The 23,773-nt window shown below is 44.3% G+C and overlaps 1 protein-coding gene across 3 annotated transcripts in view; it reads left to right on the top strand.

The window, feature by feature from the left end:
* The first annotated feature begins 19,869 nt into the window (after nucleotides 1-19,869).
* The window catches only part of slc3a2a (solute carrier family 3 member 2a), a 20,360-nt gene continuing 16,456 nt past the window's right edge, over nucleotides 19,870-23,773 (top strand). For 2 of the 3 annotated variants that reach the window (XR_014392812.1, XM_082977193.1), the window contains exons 1-5: nucleotides 19,870-19,989; nucleotides 20,338-20,552; nucleotides 21,554-21,744; nucleotides 22,168-22,341; nucleotides 22,556-22,647. Coding sequence is in view for 2 of the 3 variants with exons in the window: in XM_082977193.1 (XP_082833319.1) it covers nucleotides 20,362-20,552; nucleotides 21,554-21,744; nucleotides 22,168-22,341; nucleotides 22,556-22,647 (648 nt within the window). In the remaining variant the exon portion in view is untranslated. 3 annotated transcript variants of the gene reach the window in all.

Raw genomic sequence — 23,773 nt, 5'->3', positions numbered from 1 at the left:
CAGAACTCCAGAACACATTCAACAGTAGCCTATCAGACTACAACAGAACTCCAGAACACATTCAGCAGTAGCCTATCAGACTACAACAGAACCTCAGAACAAATTCAACAGTAGCCTATCAGACTAGAACAGAACCTCAGAACACATTCAACAGTAGCCTATCAGACTACAACAGAACTCCAGAACACATTCAACAGTAGCCTATCAGACTACAACAGAACTCCAGAACACATTCAACAGTAGCCTATCAGACTACAACAGAACTCCAGAACACATTCAACAGTAGCCTATCAGACTACAACAGAACCTCCAGAACACATTCAACAGTAGCCTATCAGACTAGAACAGAACTCCAGAACACATTCAGCAGTAGCCTATCAGACTACAACAGAACTCCAGAACACATTCAAAGTAGCCTATCAGACTACAACAGAACTCCAGAACACATTCAAAGTAGCCTATCAGACTACAACAGAACTCCAGAACACATTCAACAGTAGCCAATCAGACCAGAACAGAACTCCAGAACACATTCAACAGTAGCCTATCAGACTACAACAGAACTCCAGAACACATTCAGCAGTAGCCAATCAGACTACAACAGAACTCCAGAACACATTCAACAGTAGCCTATCAGACTACAACAGAACTCCAGAACACATTCAACAGTAGCCTATCAGACTAGAACAGAACCTCAGAACACATTCAGCAGTAGCCTATCAGACTAGAACAGAACCTCAGAACACATTCAGCAGTAGCCTATCAGACTACAACAGAACTCCAGAACACATTCAACAGTAGCCTATCAGACTAGAACAGAACTCCAGAACACATTCAACAGTAGCCTATCAGACTACAACAGAACTCCAGAACACATTCAGCAGTAGCCTATCAGACTACAACAGAACTCCAGAACACATTCAACAGTAGCCTATCAGACCAGAACAGAACTCCAGAACACATTCAACAGTAGCCTATCAGACTACAACAGAACTCCAGAACACATTCAGCAGTAGCCTATCAGACTAGAACAGAACTCCAGAACACATTCAACAGTAGCCAATCAGACCAGAACAGAACCTCAGAACACATTCAACAGTAGCCTATCAGACTAGAACAGAACTCCAGAACACATTCAACAGTAGCCTATCAGACTAGAACAGAACTCCAGAACACATTCAACAGTAGCCTATCAGACTACAACAGAACTCCAGAACACATTCAACAGTAGCCTATAAGACTACAACAGAACTCCTGAACACATTCAACAGTAGCCTATCAGACTAGAACAGAACTCCAGAACACATTCAACAGTAGCCTATCAGACTAGAACAGAACTCCAGAACACATTCAACAGTAGCCTATCAGACTACAACAGAACTCCAGAACACATTCAACAGTAGCCTATCAGACTACAACAGAACTCCAGAACACATTCAACAGTAGCCTATCAGACTACAACAGAACCTCAGAACACATTCAACAGTAGCCTATCAGACTAGAACAGAACTCCAGAACACATTCAGCAGTAGCCTATCAGACTACAACAGAACTCCAGAACACATTCAACAGTAGCCTATCAGACTACAACAGAACTCCAGAACACATTCAACAGTAGCCTATCAGACTACAACAGAACTCCAGAACACATTCAACAGTAGCCTATCAGACTACAACAGAACTCCAGAACACATTCAACAGTAGCCTATCAGACTACAACAGAACTCCAGAACACATTCAACAGTAGCCTATCAGACTACAACAGAACTCCAGAACACATTCAACAGTAGCCTATCAGACTACAACAGAACCTCAGAACACATTCAACAGTAGCCTATCAGACTAGAACAGAACTCCAGAACACATTCAGCAGTAGCCTATCAGACTACAACAGAACTCCAGAACACATTCAAAGTAGCCTATCAGACTACAACAGAACTCTATCAGACTACAACAGAACTCCAGAACACATTCAACAGTAGCCTATCAGACTACAACAGAACCTCCAGAACACATTCAACAAGTAGCCTATCAGACTAGAACAGAACTCCAGAACACATTCAACAGTAGCCAATCAGACCCAGAACAGAACTCCAGAACACATTCAGCAGTAGCCTATCAGACTACAAACAGAACTCCAGAACACATTCAGCAGTAGCCCAATCAGACTACAACAGAACTCCAGAACACATTCAACAGTAGCCTATCAGACTACAACAGAACTCCAGAACACATTCAACAGTAGCCTATCAGACTACAACAGAACCTCAGAACACATTCAACAGTAGCCTATCAGACTACAACAGAACTCCAGAACACATTCAGCAGTAGCCTATCAGACTACAACAGAACTCCAGAACACATTCAACAGTAGCCTATCAGACTACAACAGAACTCCAGAACACATTCAGCAGTAGCCTATCAGACTACAACAGAACCTCAGAACACATTCAACAGTAGCCTATCAGACTAGAACAGAACCTCAGAACACATTCAGCAGTAGCCTATCAGACTAGAACAGAACCTCAGAACACATTCTGCAGTAGCCTATCAGACTACAACAGAACCTCAGAACAAATTCAACAGTAGCCTATCAGACTAGAACAGAACTCCAGAACACATTCAGCAGTAGCCTATCAGACTAGAACAGCGAGGTATATATAGAACGAGGAATAACGACATGGTTCTAATCCTTTGGGGTCAGGCAGTATGGCTATAAGCCTGAAGGCACGGGGTACTCAACTGCTTGGAATTCTTCACACGCACACACACACACACACACACACACACACACACACACACACACACACACACACACACACACACACACACACACACACACACACACACACACACACACACACACACACACAGTAGCCAGGCACCCAGCATTCTATGACCCGTCACATGGAAACATTCATCCATTGTTCTATACACAGACAATCTGGCAGAGAGAGAGAAAGGGAGGGAGGGGGAGGCAGAGGGGGGGAGGCAGAGAGAGAGAGAGTTCACAAAGCCTACTGCAAACAGTCTGCTCTTTGTCCACTAATATCATCCATTATGGAGTGAGAGGTTAATAAAGGAAGCAGGAGAGATATAGAGACAGATGAATGAATGAAGAGACTAGAGAGGTTGGACAGGGTTACAGGAAGACAGAGTTGACAGGTTACAGAAGACAGAGGTTGGACAGGGTTACAGGAAGACAGAGGGTTGGACAGGGGTTACAGGAAGACAGAGAGGTTGGACAGGGTTACAGGAAGACAGAGAGGTTGGACAGGGTTACAGGAAGACAGAAGTTGGACAGGGTTACAGGAAGACAAGGTTGGACAGGGTTACAGGAAGACAGAGAGGTTGGACAGGGTTACAGGAAGACAGAGAGGTTGGACAGGGTTACAGGAAGACAGAGGTTGACGGGTTACAGGGAAGAGAGGTTGGACAGGGTTACAGGAAGACAGAGGTTGGACAGGGTTACAGGAAGACAGAGAGGTTGGACAGGGTTACAGGAAGACAGAGAGGTTGGACAGGGTTACAGGAAGACAGGAGGTTGGACAGGGTTACAGGAAGACAGAGAGGTTGGACAGGGTTACAGGAAGACAGAGAGGTTGGACAGGGTTACAGGAAGACCGCGAGGTTGGACAGGGTTACAGGAAGACAGAGGTTGGACAGGGTTACAGGAAGACAGAGAGGTTGGACAGGGTTACAGGAAGACAGAGAGGTTGGACAGGGTTACAGGAAGACAGAGAGGTTGGACAGGGTTACAGGAAGACAGAGAGGTTGGACAGGGTTACAGGAAGACAGAGAGGTTGGACAGGGTTACAGGGAAGACAGAGGTTGGACAGGGTTACAGGAAGACAGAGGGTTGGACAGGGTTACAGGAAGACAGAGAGGTTGGACAGGGTTACAGGAAGACAGAGGTTGGAGAGGGTTACAGGAAGACAGAGAGGTTGGACAGGGTTACAGGAAGACAGAGAGGTTGGACAGGGTTACAGGAAGACAGAAGTTGGACAGGGTTACAAGAAGACAGAGGTTGGACAGGGTTACAGGAAGACAGAGAGGTTGGACAGGGTTACAGGAAGACAGAGAGGTTGGACGGGTTACAGGAAGACAGAGAGGTTGGACAGGGTTACAGGAAGACAGAGGTTGGACAGGGTTACAGGAAGACAAGGTTGGACAGGGTTCAGGAAGACCGCGAGGTTGGACAGGGTTACAGGAAGACAGAGAGGTTGGACTGGGTTACAGGAAGACAGAGAGGTTGGACAGGGTTACAGGAAGACAGAGAGGTTGGACAGGGTTACAGGAAGACAGAGGTTGGACAGGGTTACAGGAAGACAGAGGTTGGACAGGGTTACAGGAAGACAGAGAGGTTGGACAGGGTTACAGGGAAGACAGAGGTTGGACAGGGTTACAGGAAGACAGAGAGGTTGGACAGGGTTACAGGAAGACAGAGAGGTTGGACAGGGTTACAGGAAGACAGAGAGGTTGGAGAGGGTTACAGGAAGACAGAGAGGTTGGACAGGGTTACAGGAAGACAGAGAGGTTGGACTGGGTTACAGGAAGACAGAAGTTGGACAGGGTTACAAGAAGACAGAGGTTGGACAGGGTTACAGGAAGACAGAGAGGTTGGACTGGGTTACAGGAAGACAGAGAGGTTGGACTGGGTTACAGGAAGACAGAGAGGTTGGACTGGGTTACAGGAAGACAGAAGTTGGACAGGGTTACAGGAAGACAAAGGTTGGACAGGGTTACAGGAAGACAGAGAGGTTGGACAGGGTTACAGGAAGACAGAGAGGTTGGACAGGGTTACAGGAAGACAGAGAGATTGGACTGGGTTACAGGAAGCCAGAAGTTGGACAGGGTTACAGGAAGACAGAGGTTGGACAGGGTTACAGGAAGACAGAGAGGTTGGACTGGGTTACAGGAAGACAGAGCGGTTGGACAGGGTTACAGGAAGACAGAGAGGTTGGACTGGGTTACAGGAAGACAGAGAGGTTGGACTGGGTTACAGGAAGACAGAGAGGTTGGACAGGGTTACAGGAAGACAGAGAGGTTGGACAGGGTTACAGGGAAGACAGAGGTTGGACAGGGTTACAGGAAGACAGAGGTTGGACAGGGTTACAGGAAGACAGAGAGGTTGGACAGGGTTACAGGAAGACAGAGAGGTTGGACAGGGTTACAGGAAGACAGAGAGGTTGGACAGGGTTACAGGAAGACAGAGAGGTTGGACAGGGTTACAGGAAGACAGAGGTTGGACAGGGTTACAGGAAGACAGAGAGGTTGGACAGGGTTACAGGAAGACAGAGAGGTTGGACAGGGTTACAGGAAGACAGAGAGGTTGGACAGGGTTACAGGAAGACAGAGAGGTTGGACTGGGTTACAGGAAGACAGAAGTTGGACAGGTTTACAGGAAGACAGAGGTTGGACAGGGTTACAGGAAGACAGAAGTTGGACAGGTTTACAGGAAGACAGAGGTTGGACTGGGTTACAGGAAGACAGAGAGGTTGGACAGGGTTACAGGAAGACAGAAGTTGGACAGGTTTACAGGAAGACAGAGGTTGGACAGGGTTACAGGAAGACAGAGAGGTTGGACAGAAGCAGTGAAAGTATAAACTATAGTGGCTTTTCTTACATTAAATCAGTCAGGTGACTTTAGGTTCTACAGCTGTAAAATGACAGAAACAGAGTCAAAGTCCCAGCAAGAGATTGTGATCCGATTATGGTACACGAAAGAACAACTGGTTGGCAGTAAAGGAGAATGTCACAATACACTATGTGTTGGTGTACGCTGTTAAAGCAGGCGGTGAGAGCTAAGTGTCACAGTAAACGGCCTCGTCACCAACCTGCCTCTCTTTGTGAACTGAGCCGTGAAGGCAGCTTTCCCAGACCACTATCAGACTACTAAGTACTCACTCAGAACGTTAAATCTCTATCTCTCTCGTACTAACCTTTGAACTCTTTCATAGTCCACAGTTCTGGAACTGCGGACTTGGTCGTGGGCTGTTTTATTTCAGGCCTCGCGTCATTACTGAGAAGTGTCTTGTTGTACCTGTTGTGAAACAATAGCACCTGTAACACATTAAGTGTGGAATACCTGTGTGCACTAGACTGTGTTGCCTGTGTCCGACTGTGTGATATTGTGGAAAGAAATGTGTCCTTAGATGACTCATGGTCTGTACTCTATAAGGGAAGTGAATCTAGGACTGTCTCACACAGAGACAACAGAGACTACAGAGCAGTCCAACACACCAGTCTGAAAGGAGTCTAGAAGGACTGTCTCACACAGAGACCGCTACAAAGCTACATACAGACTGTAGTGTCAGTGGACAGAGAAAACACACACACTTGATTGTACACAGACTGTAACTGAAGTACTGATCAGAGGAATCCATCCAACTATGACAGGAAACAACAACACTACACAGAGATCCTGGACACCATGCAGAGAACCGGTTCAGTCCAGTCTGGGTCTGGTTGTTTTCTCAACGTCTCATGCTGTCTTTGCAAATAAACCCACTGGTTGAGATCAGAGAGATTTCTAGAGGGAGAAGGCCCCCTCTCTACCCCTTGTATATTCATCTACCCCTCCTCCCCCTTCCTGCACCTCCCTCCCTTCCACTACTCCTCTCCTACACCCTTGCAGTCCCTCCAGTTCGCTAGCCTTCCACTCCTCCACTCCTTTCTCGGCCGCGCCATGTCTCTCTTTAAATGTCTCTTTCTCTCCTCTCTCTATTCCAGGAAAAGGGGGCCTCCACAGCTAAAAAACAATAACCCTCTCTCTCTCTCTCTCTCTCTCTCTCTCTCCCGCCCCCCCTCCCACCCTCCCTCCCTCCCTCCCACCCTCCCTTCCTCCCTCCCACCCTCCTTTCCCTCCCACCCACCCTCCCTTCCCTCCTCCCTCCCTCCCACCCTCCCTTCCCTCCCTGCCTGCCTCCCTCCCTCCCGCCCTCCCTCCCTCCCTCCACCAAAACATTCTAGCTGGATGGAATGGGGGGGGGGGGGGATAAAGTGAAGATGATACTCTGTAGTTCAGCCTGTTTCCCAGCCCTTCCTCTGCAGGGGGAATGGGGTTACAAAGTACACACACTACACTATGTCCTGCCTGGAGAGATAGAGGGATGGGTGGTAGTATGGAGAGAGAGAGAGAGAGAGAGAGAGAGAGAGAGAGAAACAGAGAGAGAGAGAGAGAGAGAGAGAGAGAGACAAATACTTTATATTTCTCCCTGTTTAAACCAGGTAATTAAATCTGCCCTACAGAAAGAGAGAGAGAGAACCCTAGTCCTATATAAACTAGTCACCTCTAAACTAACGCTGTATAAACTAGTCAACTCTAAACTAACCCTGTATAAACTAGTCACCTCTAAACTAACCCTATATAAACTAGTCACCTCTAAACTAACCCAGTATAAACTAGTCACCTCTAAACTAACCCTGTATAAACTGGTCACCTCTAACTAACCCTGTATAAGAGCAATAACTCAAAATGAGAGAGAAAGAGTACATTTTTTGTATTTAACCTTTATTTAACCAGGCAAGTCAGTAAAGAACAAATTCTTATTTACAATGACGGCCTACCGGGGAACAGTGGGTTAACTGCCTTGTTCAGGGGCAGAATGACAGATTGTTACCTTGTCAGCTCTGGGATTCAATCTAGCAACCTTTCAGTTACTGGCCCAATGCTCTAACCACTAGGCTACCTACCGCCCCTACGCTCTAACCACTAGGCTACCTGTTCGTGCGGTGAAGGTTGTGTAGAATGAATAAAGTGATACGGCGTGACTGTGTGGTGTGTGTGTGTGTGTGTGTGTGTGTGTGTGTGTGTGTGTGTGTTGCTCAAAAGTTGCTGTGAGGAAGACATACAGTTTTACTCCAACTTATCTAGTCAAATAAACTGACTCAGTCTCTGTTGCTCTTTGACAGACAGACAGACAGACAGACAGACAGACAGACAGACAGACAGACTGGCAAAGGCAGGCAGACAGACAGACAGACAGACAGACAGACAGACAGACAGATGTCTCTCTCTCTCGCTGTGTTCCAGAATATTGTGATAATAACCTGATGTTGTAGCTGGTCCAACTCGAGTTGTCATAAAAAAACGTTGCACACCCTCGGCCATTGTAGAATTAACTCAAAATAATGTTCACAACCACAAATAACAATAACTGTAGCGACCCTGTGTTTATAAACGTGAATATCGACTTTGCCAGTATGCTTTTGTGGCACAGTAGATGCCACGCAGGGCTATGGGCCAGAAGGTTGAGAGTTCACCGACCACCACGGATGAGCTAACTCATCCTGTGTGAGGACAGACGCTGGGAGACGAGAAGTACAGGGAGTTAATATTTTATAAATAATGGACATGAAACAAAACAAGGATAGCGTCTGGACAGTTGGAACAAAACGACATCAATGCAGACACGGGGGAAGAAACTGAGGAATTGACAGATATAGGGGAGGTAATCAATAAGGTGATAGAGTCCAGGTGAGTCCCATGAAGCACTAATGTGTGTAATGGTGGTGACAGGTGTGTGTAATGAAGGGCTGCCTGGCGCCAGAGAGCGCCAGAGAAGGGGAGAGGGAGCAGGCATGACAGTAGGTCCCCATCTAGGGGCTCCACTCGGCGTCCCACCTGGGCAAGCCTGATGTGCCGGCTGAGGCGTGGGAGCCCGATGAGCCGGCTGAGGCGTGGGAGCCCGACGAGCTGGCTGATCCGTGGGAGCCCGATGAGCCGGCTGAGGCGTGACGTGGGATGGGAGGCTGCCGAGCCAACCGAGGCAAGAAAAGCTCGAGCCAGCTAAGGCATCCACCGGTTTCTTAGGCAGCGGGCACCCGGACCCGACGTCACCAACCCCAACAAAAAAACTCCCTGATGCTTCAAATATTGGTGTCTGCATTCTATGAGGATAGACGCTGGGAGACGAGAAGCAAGTACAGGGAGTGAATATTTCATAAATAACGGAAATGAAATAAAACAAGGACAGTGTCTGGACAAGGGGAACAAAATAATATTAATGAAGACACGGGGGAAGAAACTGAGGAAGGGACAGATATAGGGGAGGTAATCAATAAGGTATTAGAGTCCAGGTGAGTCCCATGAAGCACTGATGCGCGTAATGATGGTGACAGGTGTGTGTAATGATGGGCCGTGACATCCTCCCTGTTTCATTAGACCTACACCACGATCAGAGTTTGCTGCAGACACTGGGCAAGTTTCCATTGACCCGGGTTTATTCAACAAAAGCAATGTCGCAAAACAAATCTTTGTGACATGTGTAATGGAAATACAGGAGACTTTTTTTTAATTAAGATCGCCAACATATTCCTCAGTTCGACAGATTCTTCTTTTGTCGAACTTTCTTTATTGTGACAAACAATGATGGAAACAGTTTTTTTCCAATAAATGATGATTGCTGAATAATTTTTAAGGTCCGTGGGGCACGTGATGTCATCACGTAACTACAAAGCTCCAATCCACATTGAATTCTAAATGCCTACTGCTTGAAAAACTATAACTATAAACTAATTTCAGCAAAAAAAGAAACGTCCCTTTTTCAGGACCCTGTCTTTCAAAGATCATTCATAAAAATCAAAATAACTTCACAGATCTTCATTGTAAAGGGTTTAAACACTGTTTCCCATGCTTGTTCAATGAACCATAAACAATTAATGAACATGCACCTGTGGAACGGTCGTTAAGACACTAACAGCTTACAGATGGAAGGTAATTAAGGACACAGTTATGAAAACTTAGGACTCTAAAGAGGCCTTTCTACTGACTCTGAAAAACACCAAAAGAAAGATTCCCAGGGTCCCTGCTCACCTGCATGAACGTGCCTTAGGCATGCTGCAAGGAGGCATGAGGACTGCAGACGTGGCCAGGGCAATACATTGCAATGTCCGTACTGTGAGACGCCTAAGACAGCGCTACAGGGAGACAGGACAGCTGATTATTATTATTATTATTATTATTATTATTATTATTATTTGACCATGATGGTCATTTATGAACATTTGAACATCTTGCCCATGTGCTGTTATAATCTCCACCCGGCACAGCCAGAAGAGGACTGGCCACCCCTCATAGCCTGGTTCCTCTCTAGGTTTCTTCTTAGGTTTTGGCCTTTCTAGGGGAGTTTTTCCTAGCCACCGTGCTTCTACACCTGCATTGCTTGCAGTTTGGGATTTTAGGCTGGGTTTCTGTCCAGCACTTTGAGATATCAGCTGATGTAAGAAGGGCTATATAAATACATTTGATTTGAAATTTGATTTCATCATCCTCGCAGTGGCAGACCACGTGTAACAACACCTGCACAGGATCGGTACAACCGAACATCACACCTGCGGGACAGGTACAGGATGGCAACAACAACTGCCCGAGTTACATCAGGAACGCACAATGCCTCCATCTGTGCTCAGACTGTCCGCAATAAGCTGAGAGAGGCTGGACTGAGGGCTTGTAGGCCTGTTGTACGGCAGGTCCTCACCAGACATCAATGGCAACAATGTCGCCTATGGGCACAAACCCACCGTCGCTGGACCAGACAGGACTGGCAAAAAGTGCTCTTTACTGATGAGTCACAGTTTTGTCTCACCAGGGGTAATGGTCGGATTTGCGTTTATTGCCGAAGGAATGAGCGTTACACCGAGGCCTGTACTCTGGAGCGGGATCGATTTGGAGGTGGAGGGTCCATCATGGTCTGGGGCGGTGTGTCACAGCATCATCGGACTGAGCTTGTTGTCATTGCAGGCAATCTCAACGCTGTGCGTTACAGGGAAGACATCCTCCTCCCTCATGTGATACCCTTCCTGCAGGCTCATCCTGACATGAACCTCCAGCATGACAATGCCACCAGCCATACTGCTCGTTCTGTGCGTGATTTCCTGCAAGACAGGAATGTCAGTGTTCTGCCATGGCCAGCAAAGAGCCCGGATCTCAATCCCATTGAGCATGTCTGGGACCTGTTGGATCGGAGGGTGAGGGCTAGGGCCATTCCCCCCAGAAATGTCCGGGAACTTGCAGGTGCCTTGGTGGAAGAGTGGGGTAACATCTCACAGCAAGATCTGGCAAATCTGGTGCAGTCCATGAGGAGGAGATGCACTGCAGTACTTAATGCAGCTGGTGGCCACACCAGATTCTGACTGTTGCTTTGATTTTGACCCCCCCCCCCCCCCCCCTTTGTTCAGGGACACATTATTCAATTTCTGTTAGTCACATGTTTGTGGAACTTGTTCAGTTTATGTCTCAGTTGTTGAATCTTGTTATGTATATACAAATAATTACACATGTTAAGTTTGCTGAAAATAAACGCAGTTGACAGTGAGAGGACTTTTTTAGTTGTTGCTGAGTTTCTAAACAGTATGTTTCTTTGCAGGACAAGGTTTGTCCTGCAAACCTTGTCCTGATACTTAGATATGGTCATTTTCATGTTTTGATAAATTCTTAGAATGTTTGGGAATTACCTATAGTACAGCATTTGTGAAAATTATATAGCAATATAGAGTGGGAAAGCGATTCTATACCAATATAGAGTGGGAAAGCGATTCTATACCAATATAAAGTGGGAAAGCGATTCTATAGCAATATAGAGTGGGAAAGCGATTCTATACCAATATAGAGTGGGAAAGCGATTCTATACCAATATAGAGTGGGAAAGTGATTCTATACCAATATAGAGTGGGAAAGCGATTCTATACCAATATAGAGTGGGAAAGTGATTCTATACCAATATAGAGTGGGAAAGCTTCCATGCGTTTGGACAATTAATAGACACTGCAGTAAATAAAACCTAATAAAAACGTCTGTCTCATCCAGGACTGGAGTCTACGCAGACCGGTGCCCTATAGCCAATCAGAGCTACAGTAGACCTTTATGCAAATAAGCCATTTTCCACACGGGCCTACCATCATTCACTTTGAACTGGACTGTGTGTTTACAGGCAGTAGGGCCTGCCATCATTCACTATGAACTGGACTGTGTGTTTACAGGCAGTAGGGCCTGTCATCATCCACTATGAACTGGACTGTGTGTTTACAGGCAGTAGGGCCTGCCATCATTCACTATGAACTGGACTGTGTGTTTACAGGCAGTAGGGCCTGCCATCATTCACTATGAACTGGACTGTGTGTTTACAGGAAGTAGCAACAGCGTGATTTTAGATCATTAGAACACATTCGCTAAAAGCCACAAAATACACCTGAACGGATTTCTGCAAATAAGTAAATACCACGGGAGTCTTCTTACATTTAAAAACTTTACAGTCCCGTTGATCAAACAACCATGAAAAGGTAGTCTCTCTCTTTCTCAGTTATACACATCAACAACGACAAGATCAACTACTAATGCTAGCCATAGCAAGATGAGCTAAAATCTAACGAAGGAACATTAGATAAAACCTCTCAAATTCTTTCAGTTAGTTGGCTGTCAAAATTGCACTGATAAACAATGGGGAATTGTAGCCTGCTCGTCCTTCTCCAGCTTGGCTGCCAATGCACGCTTGTACCAACCAAGCACCCAAGCTAACTGGCTAAAGTTGGCTAGCTTGTTAGCTACTTCCAGACATAAATGAGAGAACACATCACTCTGACCATTTTACTCACGGTAGCAGAGCTGGTTAGGATGTTGATAAGAGAATTGTCTAATAAAGGTAAATGAATCAATAATCCATTATTTAATTAGAAGTTATGTAGCATGGATATATATATAGCCTGTAGCAAGAGTAACTAAAGTGTTAAGTATAAGTCTCATGAGATTGACGAGGATAAGAGAGAAATGGAGGTCTGTGTGTTTAAGTAAACATAAAGAACTGTTAAACTGTGGTTGACCTGACCTAGCCTGAACCCTCCACGTTTCCTTAATCTCAGAGTACTAAAAACTGTCAGCTGGGTAAGAATTTACAGGGTTGAGAGTTCTGAGGAAGAACAATGAACTCTCCTTAGTGTGTAATGTGTGTGTGTAAATGAGGAGCCTAATATATAATAGATATTTTGTGTATGTTGGGCAGAACGTTCTCTGAATAAAACTGTACAGATCCTTTGCAGAAAGCTGAGTCCTTGCCTAATTATTTAACCCATTGTCTTACAAACCCTGGGGATTAGTCAAGGCTTATGGATTGCTAATTATTATCATTAGGATAGAAAATTCGTTTAACAGATGTTTACATGTTATCCATGTAAACATGTTATCGTGACTAACAATTTTTTTTTTTTTTGCCTACTTTTACTGACACCGGTCATATTGCATCGGCTGTTGTGCGTTCGTGAATTCATCAGTTATTCTGCGCTCTGGCACACTCAGACGAGAGTTCTTTGAAATTGGAAGAAATAGCTAGAGTGAATTTTCAAATGCAAGAGATATAATAACTGGACAACAGTCGTTCAAGTTCAGCAAAGCTAGCTAGCAAAGCGATTCACATTTCTTGCTAGCTAACCAAATTACTACACCTCTAGCTGTGTAGCCACTTGAAAAATGATATGAGGGGAAAAAGTCAGGTCACTCACCCTCTCCTTCAATAACGTGACATCCTCCTAGCAGCTAGCTAGCAACGTCAACAGTAAAGAGGCGATTCTGGGATGCATGCTTTCTAGGCAGAGTTCCTCAGTCCTGTGTCTGTGTTCTTTTAACCATCTTAATCTTTTCTTTTTATTGGCCAGTCTGAGATATGGCTTTTTCTTCGCAATTCGGCCTAGAAGGCCAGCATACCGGAGTCGCCTCCTCACTGTTAACGTTGAGACTGGTGTTTTGCGGGTACTATTTAATGAAGCTGCCAGTTGAGGACTTGTGAGGCGTCTGTTTCTCAAACTAGACACTCTAATGTACTTGTCCTCTTGCTCAGTTATGCACCGGGGCCTCCCACTCCTCTTTCTATTCTGGTTAGAGCCAGTTTGCGCTGTTCTTTGAAGGGAGTAGTACACAGCGTTCTACGAGATCTTCAATTTCTTGGCAATTTCTCACATTTTCTCACAATTTCTCACATGGAACAGCCTTAATTTCTCAGAACAAGAATAGACTGACAAGTTCCAGAAGAAAGTTATTTGTTTCTGGCCATTTTGAGTCTGTAATCGAACCCACAAATGCTGAAGCTCCAGATACTCAACTAGTCTAAAGAAGGACAGTTTTATTGCTTCTTTAATCAGAACAGTTTTCAGCTGTGCTAACATAATTGCAAAAGGGTTTTCTAATGATCAATTAGTCTTTTAAAATTATAAACTTGGATTAGCTAACACAACATGGCATTGGAACACAGGAGTGATGGTTGCTGATAATAGGCCTCTGTACGCCTATGTAGATATTCTATAGAAAATCTGCCGTTTCCAGCAACAAAAGTAATTTACAACATTAACCTCTCTGGGCTAGGTGGGACGTTCCACCCTAGTCAACAGCCAGTGGAATCCCGTGGCGCGATATTCAAATACCTTAGAAATGCTATTACTTCAATTTCTTTTTACATTAGCATGTGACTAGCATGTGACTAGTATTCCCACCGAACACTTCCGAACACTTCCGGTGAATTTACTAAATTACTCACGATAAACGTTCACAAAAAACATAACAATTATTTTAAGAATTATAGATACAGAACTCCTTTATGCAATCGCGGTGTCCGATTTTAAAATAGCTTTTCGGTGAAAGCACATTTTGCAATATTCTGAGTAGATAGCCCGGCCATCACAGGCTAGCTATTTTGACACCCACCAAGTTTGGTACTCACCAAACTCAGATTTACTATAAGAAAAATTGGATTACCTTTGCTGTTCTTCATCAGAATGCACTCCCAGGACTTCTACTTAAATAACAAATGTTGGTTTGGTTCCAAATAATCCATAGTTATATTCAAATAGCGGCGTTTTGTTCGTGCGTTCAAGACACTATCCGAAGGGTAAAGAAGGGTGACGCGCCCGGCGCGTTTCGTGACAAAAAATGTCTAAATATTCCATTACCGTACTTCGAAGCATGTCAAACGCTGTTTAAAATCAATTTTTATGTGATTTTTCTCATAAAAAAGTGATAATATTCCGACCGGGAGTTGTTGTTTTCGTTCAAAGACAGAGAAAGTAAAATGGACTCTTCAAGTGCACGCGCGCACCCGTCTCATTGTTCTCAGATCGACCACTTACCAAATGCGCTACTGTTTTTCAGCCAGTAACTGCAGAGTCATCATTCAACGTTCTGGCGCCTTCTGAGAGCCTATGGGAGCCTTAGAAAGTGTCACGTTACAGCAGAGATCCTCTGTTTTGGATAGAGATGACAAAGAAGGCCAAGAAATGGTCAGAGAGGGCGCTTCCTGTTTGGAATCTTCTCAGGTTTTGGCCTGTCAAATGAGTTCTGTTATACTCACAGACACCATTCAAACAGTTTTAGAAACTTTAGGGTGTTTTCTATCCAAATCAAACAATTATATGCATATTCTATTTACTGGGCAGGAGTAGTAACCAGATTAAATTGGGTACATGTTTTATCCGGCCGTGCAAATACTGCCCCCTATCCCCAACAGGTTAACAATGGCTACACTGTATTTCTGATCAATTTGATGTTTTTTTTAATGGACAAAAATGTACTTTTCTTTCAAAAACAAGGACATTTCTAAGTGACCCCAAACTTTTGAACGGTAGTGTGTGCGTAATATATATACATACATACATTACCAGTCAAAAGTTTGGACACACCTACTCATTCAAGGGTTTTTCCTTATTTTTACTATCTTCTACATTGTACTGTAGAACAATAGTGAAGACATCAAAACTATGAAATAACACATATGGAATCATGTAGTAACATAATATTTTAGATTCCTTAAAGTAGCCACTCTTTGCCTTGATGACAGCTTTGCACACTCTTGGCATTCTCTCAACCTGCTTCACCTAGAATGATTTTCTAAGAGTCGTGAAGTAGTTCCCACATATGCTGAGCACTTGTTGGCTGCTTTTCCTTCACTTTGCGGTCTAACTCATCCCAAACTATCTCAAATGGGTTGAGGTCAAGTGATGAGAATTTGGACTCATCAGACCAAAGGACGAATTTCCTCTGGTCTAATGTCCATTGCTTGTGTTTCTTGGCCGAAGCAAGTCTCTTCTTCTTATTGGTGTCCTTTAGTAGTGGTTTCTTTGCAGCAATTCGACCACGAAGGCCTGATTCATGCAGGTCTCCTCTGAACGGTTAATGTTGAGACGTGTCCGTTGCTAGAACTCTGTGAAGCATTTATTAGGGCTGCAATTTCTGAGGCTGGTAACTCTAATGAACTTATCCTCTGCAGCAGAGGTAACTCTGGGTCTTCCATTCCTGTGGTGGTCCTCATGAGAGCCAGTTTCATCATAGCGCTTGATGGTTTTTGCGATTGCACTTGAATAAACTTTCAATATTCTTGAAATATTCTGGATTGACCCACCATGTCTTAAAGTAATGATGACTGCCATTTCTCTTTGCTTATTTTAGCAATATTTGTCCCCATGTGCAGTTGCAAACCGTAGTCTGGCTAATTTATGGCGGTTTTGGAGCAGTGGCTTCTTCCTTGCTAAGCAGCTTTTAAGGTTACGTCGATACAGGACACATTTTACTGTGGATATAGATACTTTTGTACCTGTTTCCTCCAGGATCTTCACAAGGACCTTTGCTGTTGTTCTGGGATTGATTTGCACTTTTCGCACCAAAATACATTCATCTCTAGGAGACAGGAAATTGGAAATTGCTCCCAAGGATGAACCAGATTGTGGAGGTCTACCATTTCTTTTCTGAGGTCTTGGCTGATTTCTTCTGATTTTCCCATGATGCCAAGCAAAGAGGCACTGAGTTTGAAGGTAGGCCTTGAAATATACTGCTCAAAAAAATAAAGGGAACACTTAAACAACACATCCTAGATCTGAATGAAAGAAATAATCTTATTAAATACTTGTTTCTTTACATAGTTGAATGTGCTGACAACAAAATCACACAGAAATAATCAATGGAAATCCAATTTATCAACCCATGGAGGTCTGGATTTGGAGTCACACTCAAAATTAAAGTGGAAAACCACACTACAGGCTGATCCAACTTTGATGTAATGTCCTTAAAACAAGTCAAAATTAGTCTCAGTAGTGTGTGTGGCCTCCACGTGCCTGTATGACCTCCCTACAACGCCTGGGCATGCTCCTGATGAGGTGGCGGATGGTCTCCTGAGGGATCTCCTCCCAGACCTGGACTAAAGCATCCGCCAACTCCTGGACAGTCTGTGGTGCAACGTGGCGTTGGTGGATGGAGCGAGACATGATGTCCCAGATGTGCTCAATTGGATTCAGGTCTGGGGAACGGACGGGCCAGTCCATAGCATCAATGCCTTCCTCTTGCAGGAACTCCAGCCACATGAGGTCTAGCATTGTCTTGCATTAGGAGGAACCCAGGGCCAACCGCACCAGCATATGGTCTCACAAGGGGTCTGAGGATCTCATCTCAGTACCTAATGGCAGTCAGGCTACCTCTGGCGAGCACATGGAGGGCTGTGCGGCCCCCCAAAGAAATGCCACCCCACACCATGACTGACCCACCGACAAACCGGTCATGCTGGAGGATGTTGCAGGCAGCAGAACGTTCTCCACGGCGTCTCCAGACTCTGTCATGTCTGTCACGTGCTCAGTGTGAACCAGCTTTCATCTGTGAAGAGCACAGGGCGCCAGTGGCGAATTTGCCAATCTTGGTGTTCTCTGGAAAATGCCAAACGTCCTGCACGGTGTTGGGCTGTAAGCACAACCCCACCTGTGGATGTCGGGCCCTCATACAACCCTCATGGAGTCTGTTTCTCATCGTTTGAGCAGACACATGCACATGTGTGGCCTGCTGGAGGTCATTTTGCAGGTCTCTGGCAGTGCTTCTCCTGCTCCTCCTTGCACAAAGGAGGAGGTAGCGGTCCTGCTGCTGGGTTGTTGCCCTCCTACGGCCTCCTCCACGTCTCCTGATGTACTGGCCTGTCTCCTGGTAGCGCCTCCATGCTCTGGACACTACGCTGACAGACACAGCAAACCTTCTTGCCACAGCTCGCATTGATGTGCCATGGTTGGATGAGCTGCACTACCTGAGCCACTTGTGTGGGTTGTAGACTCTGTCTCATGCTACCACTAGAGTGAAAGCACCGCCAGCATTCAAAAGTGACCAAAACATCAGCCAGGAAGCATAGGAACTGAGAAGTGGTCTGTGGTCCCCACCTGCAGAACCACTCCTTTATTGGGGGTGTCTTGCTAATTGCCTATAATTTCCACCTGTTGTCTATTCCATTTGCACAACAGCATGTGAAATTTATTGTCAATCAGTGTTGCTTCCTAAGTGGACAGTTTGATTTCACAGAAGTGTGATTGACTTGGAGTTACATCATGTTGTTTAAGTGTTCCCTTTATTTTTTTGAGCAGTGTACATCCACAGGTACACCTCCAATTGACTTAAATTATGTCAATTAGCCTATCAGAAGCTTCTAAAGGCATGACATAATTTTCTGGAATTTTCCAAGCTGTTTAAAGGCACAGTCAACTTAGTGTATGTAAACTTCTGACCCACTGGAATCGTGATACAGTGAATTATAAGTGAAATAATCTGTCTGTAAACAATTGTTAGAAAAATGACTTGTGTCATGTGTAACCGATGTGAAATGGCTAGTTAGTTAGCGGTGGTGCGCGCTAATAGCATTTCAATCAGTGACGTCACTCGCTCTGAGACCTGAAGTGGTTGTTCCTCTTGAGTTGCAAGGGCTGCGGCTTTTGTGGCGCGATGGGTAACGATGCTTCGTGGGTGTCAGTTGTTGATGTGTGCAGAGGGTCCCTGGTTCGAGCCCGGGTTGGGGCGAAGAGAGGGACGGAACCTACACTGTTACACATGCACAAAGTAGATGTCCTAACCGACTTGCCAAAACTATAGTTTGTTGACACAAAATTTTTGGAGTGGTTGAAAAACTAGTTTTAATGACTCTAACCAAAGTGTATGTAAACTTCCGACTTCATCTGTAACTATAATGCATAGATGGCAGTTCCCATTCAAGTCAGGACTGGCAGCCTGAGTTTAGCAATCAAAGTGCCAGGGTTAGAGATTCCAAAATCCTTCTATGGATTATCTCTATGGCCACGACGCAACAAGCTTTTCAATATTTACCGTACGTGTTGCGGACTAAGTGCTTGTGATAAAGCTTAATCCATTGCAATTCTATTAAAGTGTGATGTGTACGATCGTCTGTAGTTAAATTATGCTCTCTGGTGTAGTATTTATATCAACATTTTTTTTTTTTTTATGTCTGTTCAGACAGTAGGATATAACTTTGGGGGAAATCATTTTTTTATAGCCTAATTTTGGCAAAATTATTGCAGCACTCCCATTACCCCTACTTCCTGCAGCTAACAGTTTGCTCTATACAACTATGCTGGACTACCTTGGTCTTCAGTGCAGTAAGAGTTAAAGATATGAGAAGTAGCCATTAACTGATCATAACCTAAACGTTATAACGTTTGAGTGTGTGACTCAAAGCTCATTTCTGGTATTGTTTTTTTGTTGTTGTGTGCATTCCTTGTGTAGCCAGTGGGGGTGTACTGGTTTCGATGCATATAAATAAGCTTTGTTTATTGAGTTTCCCCCTCCAATATTTTCATGTTAAAATCACCACGGGTCATACAAAAATGCCTAAGATTCAAAGGGTTACTGTCTGTGTTGTAACTCCACAAATTCATATGAGTTTCTTTGCAGTGTTTTTCCCCCTCACAATTTTCTCTGATTCCAAAATGGTGAAAGGGGCTCAACGATCCAGCTCCTGTTGCTTGCTCGATACATTCCTACCAAATCATGCGGAAGGGTGTTTTTTTAAAGTGTGATTCGTACGTCAATCAAACGGTAAACTCTACTGTCAAAGCTCCTATTGGTGTGTCCTTAAATTGTGGGCGGAGACACGACCCTATAAATAAAAGCGAGTGGTTGACGCTGTAAGACATTTTACAGTGTGGAGAGCGGTAGGAACATATACCTGCCTGGTGCTGACTCTACTTAAACAGGTAATAGTATGGGCGCCATTATCATACTGACTAGCTAGTTGTTCATTTAGTTAACAAAACCATTTAGATAGGTACTGTAACCGCCCTAAAAGATAAATCACGACAATATAATCATGAATTGAGTAGGCTACTTTCCTCAAATTAACAGTTGTCAGGAAAACAAAAAAACAAAAAAAAATGTCGGGGAAAAAACTATTTAAAATGGACATTAACGTCTTTGAGACTGACGTTGGGAAAGTGTAACCTACTTTGTGTCCTTCATTCGGTGGATATGTTACGTTTATATTTAATTGAAGGTGAACTTGACAAAAAAAATAATGTCGACACTCTATTCAATCTTTTCTACAGGCAAAAAAGAAAACCTTCCCGAACATGAGTAAGGACACCGAGGTCGATATGAAGGATGTTGAGTTGAACGAGTTGGACCAGGAGAAACTACCGATGACCGGAGACGGACCGGGGGCTGAGAAGAACGGAAACTTGAAGCAGAAAGTACCGGAGGAGGATGTTAAGTTTACCGGGCTGTCGAAGGAAGAGCTCATGAAAGTCGCTGGCACACCCGGGTAAGTTAAGGGGCTAGGTTGTTGGTTTATACTTTTTAAAAACGGTTACTATCTTAAGATCAACTTAATGTTGCTAGAAATTAATTCGCTTAATGTTGCTAGAAATTAATTCGCTGAATATGCAATGTAATTTTGTATACTGAACAAAAATCTAAATGGAACATACAACAATTTATAAGATTTTAAGTTACAGTTCATAGAAGAAAATCAAACAATTGAAATAAATTCATTAGGCCCTAATCTATGGATTTCACATGACTGGGCAGGGGCACAGCCATGGGGTGGGCCTGGGAGGGTGTAGGCCCACCCACTTGGGAGTCTGGTCCGACCAGGCCAATCAGAATGAGGTTTTCCCCACAAAAGGGCTTTATTACAGACCGAAATACTCCGCAGCACCCCCCCCCCCCCCCCCTTTCACCACCTCAGACAATCCTGCAGGCGAAGAAGCAGGATGTGGAGATCCTGGGATGGCATGGTTACATATGGTCTGCGGTTGTGAGGTCGGTTGGACGTACTGACAAATGATCTAAAACGACGTTGGAGGAGGCTTATGGTTGTGAAATGAACAGTCAATTATCTGGCAACAGCTCTGTTTGACATTCCTGCAGTCAGCATGCCAATTGCACGCTCCCTCAAAATTTGAGACATCTGTGGCATTGTGTTGTGTGACGAAACTGCACTTTTCAGTGGCCTTTTGTCTCCAGCACAAGGTGCACCTGTGTATTAATTATGCTGTTTAATCAGCGTAATAATTATGCTGTTTAATCAGCATAATTGGCAAACGAAAAATGCTCATTAACAGGAATGTAAACACATTTTTTGCACAAAATTTGAGAGAAATACGCTTTTTGTGCCTATGGAAAATGTCTGGACTCTTATTTCAGCTCATGGAAAATGGACCAACACTATGACGTTGTGTTTATATTTTTTGTTCAGTATACAATTGAAACTTATTTTACCCGTTCCTCCCATCTCCTCCTCCTCCTCTCTCTCCCCTCCAGGTGGGTGAGGACACGCTGGCTGCTCCTGGTCTTGTTCTGGTTGGGCTGGGTGGGGATGCTTGCTGGGGCCATAGTGATCATTGTACAGGCCCCCAGGTGTAAACCCATACCTGAGATGAACTGGTGGAATCAGGGTCCTCTCTATCAGATCGCTGACCTAAACGCGTTCAACCACGACAAGGGAATCGAAGGTGAGGCTATTGAAAAGGCGATAGGACGCCACTAGCTCCAGGAATATCTACTAAGATAAAACAGGATGTCAAGACACACAGCATTATGGGTAATGTAGTAGATCATACTGGTGGAACCAGAGTCCTCTCTACCAGATAAAACAGGATGTCATACACACAGCATTATGGGTAATGTAGTAGATCATACTGGTGGAACCAGAGTCTTCTCTGCCAGATCTCTGGCCTTGATGTCTTCAACCATCACATTAGAGTCAAATTAAAGGAAATGAACAGAGGCTTCTAGCAATGGACGTGATTTAGAAAGTCAGGACGTGATTTAGAAAGTCAGGACGTGATTTAGAAAGTCAGGACGTGATTTAGAAAGTCTCTCTCTCTCTCTCTCTCTCTCTCTCTCTCTCCCTCTCCCTCTCTGTCTCTCTCCAGGTGTAGTTAAGGTACTAGACAGTCTGAACCAGTTGAAGGTGAAGGGCTTGGTTCTGGGGCCTCTTCACACAGTCCAGCAGGACCAAGCAGACACTCTAGACCTGGTCTCTATGAACCCCGTGCTCGGAACTGACCAGGACCTGCTGGTTCTGCTGGACAAGGCCCACAAGAAGGGTAAGTGATCTGTTTGACCCATTGGGCATGACTGAAGACTTGATCTCATTAATAGGGATCAGACGGCTGTCTGTCTCTGATCTGAGGCCGGACTCTTCTTAACCCGTTCATCTGACAATGGACCTTGGGTCTGAATAAAACCCTTAAAATAGCTCCCCATTTTTTAATGATCTCCTTACTCAAGCACTCTTATTTACCTCTCTCTATCTGTCAGGTATCTCTGTGGTGTTGAATCTGACCCCTAACCCTGGAGCTGACCCCTGGTTCAGTTCTAACCACTTGCCTAAAGTACTGGACAAACTCAGGGTGAGACTGTGTGTGTGTGAGAGAGAGAGAGAATCTGTGCCATTCTGAATAACCTTCATAATCTCTTCTGTCCTACAGTCTGTCTCTGTGTGTTTAAATGAGTACCCTTCATTATCTCTTGTCTCTCTCTGTGTTTAAATGAGTACCCTTCATTATCTCTTGTCTCTCTGTGTTTAAATGACTACCCTTCATTATCTCTTGTCTCTCTCTGTGTTTAAATGACTACCCTTCATTATCTCTTGTCTCTGTGTGTTTAAATGACTACCCTTCATTATCTCTTGTCTCTCTCTGTGTTTAAATGAGTACCCTTCATTATCTCTTGTCTCTCTGTGTTTAAATGACTACCCTTCATTATCTCTTGTCTCTGTGTGTTTAAATGAGTACCCTTCATTATCTCTTGTCTCTCTCTGTGTTTAAATGAGTACCCTTCATTATCTCTTGTCTCTGTGTGTTTAAATGAGTACCCTTCATTATCTCTTGTCTCTGTGTGTTTAAATGAGTACCCTTCATTATCTCTTGTCTCTGTGTGTTTAAATGAGTACCCTTCGTTATCTCTTGTCTCTCTGTGTTTAAATGACTACCCTTCATTATCTCTTGTCTCTGTGTGTTTAAATGACTACCCTTCATTATCTCTTGTCTCTCTGTGTTTAAATGAGTACCCTTCATTATCTCTTGTCTCTGTGTGTTTAAATGAGTACCCTTCATTATCTCTTGTCTCTCTGTGTTTAAATGAGTACCCTTCATTATCTCTTGTCTCTCTCTGTGTTTAAATGACTACCCTTCATTATCTCTTGTCTCTGTGTGTTTAAATGACTACCCTTCATTATCTCTTGTCTCTCTGTGTTTAAATGACTACCCTTCATTATCTCTTGTCTCTGTGTGTTTAAATGAGTACCCTTCATTATCTCTTGTCTCTCTCTGTGTTTAAATGAGTACCCTTCATTATCTCTTGTCTCTGTGTGTTTAAATGAGTACCCTTCATTATCTCTTGTCTCTGTGTGTTTAAATGAGTACCCTTCATTATCTCTTGTCTCTGTGTGTTTAAATGAGTACCCTTCGTTATCTCTTGTCTCTCTGTGTTTAAATGACTACCCTTCATTATCTCTTGTCTCTGTGTTTAAATGAC

The sequence above is a fragment of the Salmo salar genome, chromosome 07, assembly GCF_965601325.2.
Source record: "Salmo salar chromosome 07, fSalSal1, whole genome shotgun sequence".
Lineage (NCBI taxonomy): Eukaryota > Metazoa > Chordata > Actinopteri > Salmoniformes > Salmonidae > Salmo > Salmo salar.
Note: the sequence above shows the minus strand (reverse complement) of the source record. Positions and strands in the feature narration are given on the sequence as shown.